Source organism: Hakea prostrata, chromosome 1, assembly GCF_041222555.1.
Source record: "Hakea prostrata isolate BN-2017 chromosome 1, UWA_Hpros_2, whole genome shotgun sequence".
NCBI classification, from domain to species: Eukaryota; Viridiplantae; Streptophyta; class Magnoliopsida; order Proteales; family Proteaceae; genus Hakea; species Hakea prostrata.
In genome coordinates this window covers 20,850,712-20,860,749 of record NC_142600.1, presented here as the reverse complement: position 1 = coordinate 20,860,749, position 10,038 = coordinate 20,850,712, and the positions used below count along the sequence as shown (strand labels likewise).

Below are 10,038 nucleotides of genomic sequence, written 5' to 3'. Positions count from 1 at the left end.
GGACTGTGATATGGGGCATTGTTCTTTGATGCTCCTAGCACCATTATGATTGTTGGTTTACATACTTAGGAGGTCTAAACTCCATGGTTAGGTACCCTCACATACTACCACCTTTTTGGTGGGGTATTGAAGCCGAATGACTTGTGATAACGGTGACGTGAATCTGTTTCATCCAACAATGGTAGCCAGACCGTGAGGAGATTCAGTGGTCAATTGTTGATCATGCAATAGTAAGGTTGCATATGTTAGGGTTGGGCTCATGGGCACCCAATAGGCGGCCTGGGAGTCGTGAGGGGACATGAGAGCATCCACCCCAACAATTTGTGGATGATAATAAGGTTAGAGAATGGAGTCCAACAAAGGTTATCAATTCGTGAGGATTATCATTCCTAAGTAGAGAGGGATACTGGACCGAGTTGGTTAGTGCCATAGGGAAGGTATCTGGACCACATGTAGTATGTTACCGTAGGATCTTACATTGGGTTATTATCCCCGACATTTACCAATACTCATGCCAATGGTTGTGATGAGAGAGTGTGGATCTAAACCTGAGCCAATGTTGATTGATGAGGATCGTACCCCCTTGCCAGGGATCCCAACAGAGGTAGGCAGTCCGTGAGGGATCAGAGTGACGAGACCTACTCAGAGGAGGGCTAGTGTTATATCTTAAAGCATATCTCCCATATTAGAGACTTGCATGGTTAGCTGTTAGATGCATCCATACTGTTGCTTATCACCTTTTCATTTTTACTCATAATGTATTTGCGATGTCGATGTGTACATGTGATTGTTGCCTTACTGAGTTTGTCAGAACTCATTTTTGTGGATTGTCTCTATTTTACTTCAAATGACTATACAAAAGCGGGAGAAGTTCTGTATGTATGGGAGAACTCCAATGAAGACACTGTGGAGACGTCAATGAGAATTGGTGTTGCAAAACATGAAGTCTCCTGCAGGTGCATGGAGTGCTCTTATGGCACCTATTGACAGAAAGAGGATTCAAGTGGTTCATCATTTGGATAGGTCGATGAGAGAGGGGGTGTGAATCGGCTGTGTCAAATCGATTGAAATCAGGAATAGTGTAATCAGAACCAAGCTTTTTGACGATCTCACTGTCCGATTCTTGAATTTATAACTATGTCCTAATCCTAGATTAGCATTTTTTTTTGGTTTTTTTTTTTTGTGTGGGGGGGGGGGGAGTAGAAGCCAGATTAGCAGCTTGATTTCATACTTGACATCTCTGCCCATCAAAGAGGGATCAAGGTTTTAGAGATAGAAAAGGCCTCACAAGATCTTTAGGTCTGTGCTATTTGATGAAGATGAATAATTGAAATATAATGATTATTTCATTCTTGTTTTCGCCAAAAATATTAAAGCTTTCATTCGAATAAAGTATTCCAAACTTGCAGATTGTGAAAATAGAAAAGAAGGATTTACAATGAAACCATGTGAAACTCCCCATTAGTGACAAAGCAAATTAAAACACTTGGCACCACTGGTTAAGAAAGCATACTCATTTTGAGACATAGGAATTACATTGAAAGAGGGATCATTTTATTCAATTTGTAGGATTTTTTTTTGTTTGTTTGTAAATTTGGGAGAGCTAAAAAAGTTTAGCAAAATAAAAGAAATTATTCACAAAGCCCGTATTTTTAATATACACTGTTCGATTCAACTGAGCTTACAACACAAACGCAGATTAGTTATGCAAAAAAAAAAACATAATTTTATTAGTTTTATTTATGTGTCCATCCATTTTCTTTTGAATGAAGGACATCCATTTTCTTTTGAATGAAGGATATGTATTCATCAATCACATCTAAATGTTAGTATCTTTTAAGTTTTACCTTAACCATTAAATGTGACTGATGAATATCCTTTATTTTTTGGCCAAGAATATCCTTTCTCTAGACCGAAATGGATGTTTATTACTTAGTAAAAAATGAACCAGGTTGGGACAAAAAAGAAAAAAAAGAAAAAAAGAAAAAAAGAAAAAATAAAAAAATGACCAGATAAAAAATCCAAAAAATACCCCTTATGCGTGTTTGGAGCCTCTTAGCAGTGAATTCCCGCTCTACCGCCCCGCAGGAGATACCCGGCCGTTGGTATAGTAGAAAAGCATGCGCTCAGCTCCATATGCCGCCGAGGTGCTGAGTGTTCCCGAATCCCGGCTGCGCGCGTCTAAAATCTTATAATTATCTTTTTATTTTGAAGTATCCATCGCAACCGTTTCTTTTCCTTGTTCATTCAGGCATTCAATGTCGTTGCTGCATCAAAATCGGACAGAAACCCCCCTGAATTCTTTGTGATTTCGCCTCCGTGTTTCTCTTTTTCCGTTACTTCGGCGAATAGAAGAAAATTAGGGTTTTTCCAATGGTTGGAAGGATGGGGATCGGTTCAAGGGAGAAGGCAGCAAGTCTTCTCCACTCGGCCAAGTTCGCAATGGACGTACCTTCGAAGCTGGAGCAACTGCATCAGCTAAAGGAATTTTTGTTGCAGAGAGATCCTTCTTTGCTACCAGAATTCGTTCCTCACCTCCTCGAATTTCAGAACGACCGGTTCAGTCCGGTTCGCAAGTTTCTTGCCGGGTACGTGTACTTCTATATTATGGATGGTTTTCCATTCTGAAATTTAAGTTTTGGCTCTCGAAAATACGGAAACAGTGTCAAGGTGCTTACTTCTTTACGGAGATCATTAAAGTGATTGATCAATGGCTTGTCATTTGTTAGTTTGTTTCATCGACTTTAAAGTCTGTATGATTTATTGGTTATAGAAGTTTGACATTAGGTGTGGGTGCGTCTAACGATACTCAATAGAAAATTCTGCCAGAAATCTGTAGGTTTGTCTTGTTAAAGTTTTTATTTCTTCAAAATCACTGATCACCCCCCACACCACATAGCAACCTCTTCCTCGGGACTGCTTTGTAACCTAGGGTTCCAACAAAAGTGAGCAGGAGAACTTGTAGCATGACTCTAAAGCTATAATTATGGGTTCCGATGCCAAGTTGAAAATTAAGGTTTGCAAGAGAACAAGAGAACATGAGAACTCAGATTAGAAGATTGGAGAGAGAGGGAGGTCGTGGTAGAATTGTGTGTGAGCGCATTCACTTGGCCAATAGTAACGGAGAGATTACATACCTGCTAATTTAGGTTAACTAAAATTGGTAGAAAGGTAAGAAAGTAAAAGAACATGACAACATCATATACCCAGTAACGAAAGTACCAGTGTTCTACTATTGCATGAACTCTAACAAAAACGAAGTCATCGAAAGATACATTTATCACTGTTGTATTTGGTTTGTTCCAGTTAGATGGTAATATAACACTTACCACCATGGTAAAAAATTCAAGGGAAACTCAAGTTTCGACCGGGTGAAAATGGGAAACTTAGGTGGAAACTTGGGAAATTTCGAGGAAACCGAGGACTTTTCCGTACAAGTTTTGACATCAAGTTTCAACAGGTTTTAGAGAGTATTTTGGGGTGGGATCCTTTATTTAAGCTAATTAGAGTATAACGAATACATTTGTTGTATTTTGCTAAAAAGATCAATGTAGATATATCATTCAATGTAAATCAATGTAGAGTTGTCCAAACAGTACATTATAAACTTAACTACTTAAGCACATAACATTCAATATATAATTTCTAACTTCAAAATAGTTGACAATAAAAGGAAAATACAACTTAGTGTTAAGAGGAGTGCCAAGAGTGGATTCATCTTGTGAGCTGAGTAGTACTATGCCTGTAACATCCTCTCCTCCAACCAGCGAACATAGACATCCCATGACATTTTATGCCAAGTCAAGTTAATCGACAACTGTAACTTTATGAGTCTGGTCATCAATATGCTTAAGATAACCAACCTGAGGGAATACGCACTTTGGATAGGGAAGTCCTGATGGAGGGGGCATTTGTCATGGGTATTTGGGGAAACATGAAATAAACAAAAAAATTGAAATTTTGGGAAACTACAAAATTTACAGGAAAAAGTCCCAAGTTTCCACGAAATTTCCCAAGTTTCCCACGAAATTTTCCAAGTTCCCCATGAAATTTGGGAATTTTTTTCCTCATGAACCAGTTGGTCCAACTGGGTTGAACCAAGTTTCGACAGGTTTCGAGGTTTCGACAAGTTTCGCCAAAATTTCGACAGTTTCGATCGAAATTGAGGACTTTTTTTCGGTCCCCATGAGTTTCGTTTCGCATTTTCCAAAATGGGAAATTTCGGTGGAAATTTCACAAGTTTCAATGGAATTTTGTTCTATGCTTACCACAATGGGAAGATGATGATTGTGGACTGTTACTCAGTTATAACCAAGAGTTGAATTCTTGTTTTGTTTTGGAATCTCAGTGGGGTTGAGACAACCGAGATTTTGGCCTAAATCTTACTGAAACTTAGTACAAAATCCGCCAGGTTTTAGTGGGGTTTATGCATTTTTTGGGAAGATGATGATTGTGGACTGTTACTCAGTTATAGCCAAGAGTTGAATTCTTGTTTTGTTTTGGAATCTTAGTGGGGTTGAGACAACCGAGATACCGAGATTTTGGCCTAAATCTTACCAAAACTTAGTACAAAATCCGCAAGGTTTCAGTGGGGTTTATGCATTTTTTTGGGCGCTATTCTTATTGAATAGCTTATTTTGGGTGAACTCAGTGCCGAAGGCTTCTACTCAAGCAGAGTCTTTTTTTTTTTTTTTGGGGGGGGGGTCATTTTTCCTATGCAGCTTTACCTCAACAATTTTTTGTCGAGAGGCTATTTTGATACCTTGACCTCATGCGACAATGGTGGTCCACCGACCATTGGGCCAAGGCCTGCCATTTTATTAGATAGCGTATTTCAAGACCTATAAACACATATTGATATACCCAGGATTGGCAACCATTGGGCACTTCATAGTTTAGGCCCAAATTCAGCCCACAAACATGTGACACCAAGGGCTGGCAATCTGACTAGGGGTATTTTGGTAATTTCCCCTATTTTGGAGCCCCAATAGGGGGTAAAATTTGTTTTTGTTAGGAGTCTATGTCTACTTCTATTTTTAAGTTTGGTTTTGTTTTAGTCAAGTTATTGAAGAGTCCTTGTCAGTAGGAGTCCTAGTTGGAAGCCAATTTTCAAGTAGGATTCCTTCTGGAAGTTGGTAGTTTATTTTCAAGTTATCCTTGTTCACGAGTTCTCTAGAAAACTCATTTGTCTAGTTGTTTTGACCTTTTTAAGTTGTTTAGTTGTAAAAGGAATCCTAATCCAAATTGGATTCCCTAAGTTGAGTTCAAGTAGGTTTCCAAAGTTGAGCCCTAGTCGGTTTCCCTTAATGTAATTTTATAAAAAACCTCCCCCTCATTGTAAGCAAATCAGTCTTGAATATTGAATAGAAAATTAGACTTCGTGGGAAACAAAGCCCACGACCTGGGTTTTTGAGTGATATGACTTTTCTGCAAAATTCTATGACTTTCAAGTTCTTCTTCAGCTTCTTCAAGCTTGGAGCAGTCAGAGTTCATCAAACTCAGAACCAGTGTGAGGATCTTCTTCCTCATCAAGTAATTCCATCCTCTACCCCTTCCCCATCCCTAATACCTCTCCCTAACTCCTGTGCAATTCATCCCTCCCCCTTTTCCCCTCTGGCAGCAGCACCCCATCCCCTACATAAAACCCTGGAAACCCCCATCCCCTTTCCCCTGTTAACCCTTAACTAGCATCACACATCTCTACTCTCTTTGTCCCTACTTCTAAGACCCTACACAGCCCCATCCCTCCTAGTTGCAGAAATTTCCTGCACTTCATCTTCTTCCTCTTGCAACCCTAAACCCTAGTTTCACTTGAATTCTAATGTTACCCTAATCCCTCAACAAAACCCTAAACCCTTTTAGGATTACCTTCCCCTAGACCTTCTCTTCTCTCCCTCTAATCCCTAGTCCTATCCGACACCTTGAGAGTCCTAAAGCAACTATGATACCTATTTTCTAAACTCTTAACTCTTAGGATCGATTCTGAAATTACAGAAAAACAAAGAAACAGAATTAAAGTCGCTAGTTTTTTTCCCTTGGCCAAACCCTGTACTTAACCCTAAGGATCTCCCATAAGTCTTAACCCTAAGGATCTCCCATCAGTACCTAAGGTTTGGAAGTCAAACCAGCCCTAGCTGCAGGGTGTTTCAGGGTATTTTGAGTGTGATTCAGTTACTGTTATTGAAATTCAGATCTGGACAGCAAGGAATTGGACCCTAATTGACCTGCTGTGACAATAGAATAAAGTTTAAGTTGCTTTGCCAGCAGGGTTACAAGCCCTAAATAGCTGCTGTCCACCAAGGCTTGACCTAGAACAGCTGGGTTTTCAACCCTAATTGTACTGGGCCAGACACTGGGTTACTTCACATTTCCATGGTTAGTTTAGTAAAAAACAACTAAAATGGTCTTTGGGTTTGCTTTCATGCTTGGTTGTGCGCTGTCAAAACCGAATGTATTTTCACATATTTAAATATGCGTGAAGTATAAATTGACATAAATGATAAGCAATTCAATTGATAATGAAGTAAAACACTGAACCTATATAACTATATTAAAATATGCATAACAGCATAACACATAACTAAAACACACACTGATGCAGGCCTAGCAGCCTAGGTTTTCACCCAGCAGCATTAGAAGCATAGTTCAATACCAGGGTATTTTGGTGTCATTTTGAAAGCTATATTCGAACCAGCTGGACATAATTATACTTAGGAGTTTGATAGGAGTCCAAATCTGTTTTTAAATTATTATTTGAGTCAGTCTAGGTTGAGAATCTTGAGATAAGTAAGAGTCCTATTTAAGATAGAAACCCTATTTAAATTCTGTTTTTATTATAAGTCCTGTTAGGATTGACTACTGAGTGAGTAATAAATGCTAAAAATAGACAGCCTATGCTTGTAACAAACATAGATTTGATGAATAAAATTATTGAGAGTTCCGTTGTAGGGAGAGGTCAAGGTGTTGAGTATCAAGGCTTAGGAATTTTTCTTTGGTTGACTACTGGTCTGCCTTCATGCGATTCATCCCTCCCATCCAGCCCCTCCATATTTGGTAAGTAACCATTCTGTTAGTCCCATTCATCTTCTACCATCTTACACAACTTCTCTATTTTTTAAAATTTTTTCTTGAATTTTCCGACTTTTCTAGAGACCCAAATTCAAGGTCAGATCTACGCCAATCTAACTTTTAGATCTGTCCCGAACTTTAGGCACTGCATCCTCTCAACCCTAGTGACCTTAGATCCCAGTCTGACTCCATTCTAACCATCCAGTTTCAAAATATAACTATTTTCTTGAATTTTTGTACTTCCTGAAAACCCCAAACACAAGGACCTTCATTCATATCTTTTACTTTAGCCATCCAAATCCCACCAAACTTGGAGAATCATATCCCTACATTATTATCTACATTCCTTTGAAGTTTCAACCCATTCCAACATATATAGATCCCAGTTTCCCATCTTAAGGATTTTATATCAATATACCATATCTTCTATGGGATGGGCTATGCATCCTAAAATCCTAAATATCATTTAAGAGCAAATGATTGTCAACCAGAAAACCCTATCTTAACCTTTTTCCCAAAAAATAATCCCATCACAGCCTATATTGCAAATAACCCTTGTAATCCCATAATTAAAATTTCAAGAAATCCCTTCTTGGTCTATATGAGTTGGTTTTCTTAAAAGATCTTGGAAGAACTGGCCTGGATTCACTTGAGGCCTATATCACACACATCATCAGTTGATGTAGAGGGATTGTTAACCATATGGCCGTTCATATTTTTGGCTCAAACTCATCCCACAATTATGCCACACCAAGAGCTGGCCGAATTATCCTACGGGTGTTTTGGTCATCTCTCCACCTCCTTTGGGCTCCAAAGTGCTCCAGGGGAATTCAGAATAATTTTAGGAGCAAGGATCTATTCTGTGTTTTTCATTTGGTCGGTTAGTTAGACTTTAGAGTCCTAGTCTGAGTAGGAATTGCTGTCAGAATCCAATTCTTAAGTAGGATTCCTTCTAGAAGTTGGTTGTTTATTTTGCAAGTTAATTTTGTTTAGGAGTCCTCTAGGAGACTCCTTTTCTAGTTGTCTAATTTAAGTTGTCAGTTGTCAGTTGTAAAAGGAAACCCAATCCAAAGTGGATTCCCTAGCTTGAGTCCAACTAAGTTTCCTAAGTTGAGTTTTGTTTGTTTCCCTCAATTGTAGGGCTCACCTCATTGTTAATCAGTTTTGGATATTAAATAAAAAATCAGGCTTTGAGGGATATGAGTTTTCTTGAAAGCTAAATAATTTATTAATGTCCATCATATTAGTTTGTCTACCAAGCTGGAATTGGCCATGGGGCCCTCTCAAGTAATCCTAGTCCCAGTGGATGAGGAGAGCCTGAGCCTAAGGGTAATTCATCGTGGTCTTCATCTTGTGTGGCATGTGTATACTGTGCTTAGTGAATCTGATGGAGACTCCATATCTGGAGGTGGAACTGCATAGTGCTCTCAAAGTCCATCATAGTCACCACCACCACCACTGCCACCTCCACTGGTAGCATCATCTTTAACATCAGAACCCCCAAGTCTGACTCTGACACTGACTTGGATCTTGGCTTTCATTCGGATCTTGTGCTGACTTGAAGGTTGAGCCTACTCTTAGACTGTACCCCACAGTCTCTGTCACCACCAGCACTACTTGACGAGATAGACCAATTCTCATCATCTGCAGTATAGCAGCTCCACCTAATGCTTAGAATAGTATAGTTGGTGCATCCTGTGCATGGACCTGACCCTTGTCAACCTATGAACTCATCAACATCAACACCAACCTCCTCAATTGTAATAGGGGTAGACCTTCCTTCGGAGTTTGGATTAATCCAGAAGTGGCTCTGTCTGTCCCTCACCTAATCCACAATTGGGTCTTCGTCATCTAAGTCCACCTTAAAAACATTAATGAGATAGCTGCTATCCCTATGCCTATTGGCCTCTATACTCATGTGTATGTGCTGCATCTTCAACCTCAAATTATATTGCACACACACAAGGTTATTAAGGCGTAGGGAACCTGATCTGTTTCACCTCTTTGAATGGATCAACAAAAGAGTGGTTTAGTTCCTCTCGCAGCCAAATGTGGAAGATTTCTTGGAGGGGACCTTGATTGGTACTCGCCTTAAGTTGTTTGATGTCCGATAATAGTCATAATATGAGACTCACCATTCGGACGCTTTTTGTAATAACAAAGATGAAGTTATTAAACTCTTTACATTTTAAATGTCACGAAATCAATAATGTCAATTCAAGAACATTATAGACTAGTACCAGGATCACCGCTTGCCCGGTCTTGCATTGCAGCTTCTGTTTTAAAGGGTCCATTTGCGTCCCTAAAACTCTTCATATACAACCATTTATAAATAATAATAATAATGGTTAGGTTATTACCAATGACTTATCGCATTACTAACTTATTTCAAATGAAACTCCTAATGCGTATAGATTGGAGGACGCTATTAGGTTCCAACTTTGCAACACTTGCTTTACTGCTTCTATCAGATGTGTGTTCAACCAAGTCTACTGCTGTATCGGTCCATGAGGTTCAAACTTCAAATAGGATGTTACGCCATTAAAAATCCACAATTACATGTTGTCATGGTCAATTTGTAAATTAATGTCATGTGAGGTAGATTGCATAAATAACTATTACTCACTAGCTTTATGCAGTGGATGCATAAGTTGTCGTATCTAATAATCATCGATGATCTTCAGGAAAGTTTTGCTCCCTTTAGGATTAAACAAATATTTTTTTTCATCAAGTCAATGGCAGCATACAGTAGTGAATGGTGGGCTGTTCAAAGCAGAGTCCACCAAATGTAGAATCTTTGTCACTAGGTGCAGCATTTTCACCATATTAGCCCAACTGTCTCTATAAGTCATCTGGTGAATTGGTAGCCTGTGCTCGGTTACCTCCTTAAGTGCTAGACCCTCTCCAGTCAAACCATTCTTTAGATGCAAACATACGTCCGAGTCTAGACTTCCTACTCTAAAAGCTTCT

General features: G+C 39.1%; 1 protein-coding gene across 2 annotated transcripts in view; it reads left to right on the top strand.

Moving 5' to 3' along the window:
* The first annotated feature begins 2,058 nt into the window (after positions 1-2,058).
* ESP4 (HEAT repeat-containing protein) overlaps positions 2,059-10,038 on the top strand; it is a 52,926-nt gene continuing 44,946 nt past the window's right edge. For both annotated transcript variants that reach the window (XR_016175640.1, XM_089169157.1), the window contains exon 1: positions 2,059-2,588. Coding sequence is in view for 1 of the 2 variants with exons in the window: in XM_089169157.1 (XP_089025283.1) it covers positions 2,374-2,588 (215 nt within the window). In the remaining variant the exon portion in view is untranslated. The remainder of the gene's footprint in view (positions 2,589-10,038) is intronic.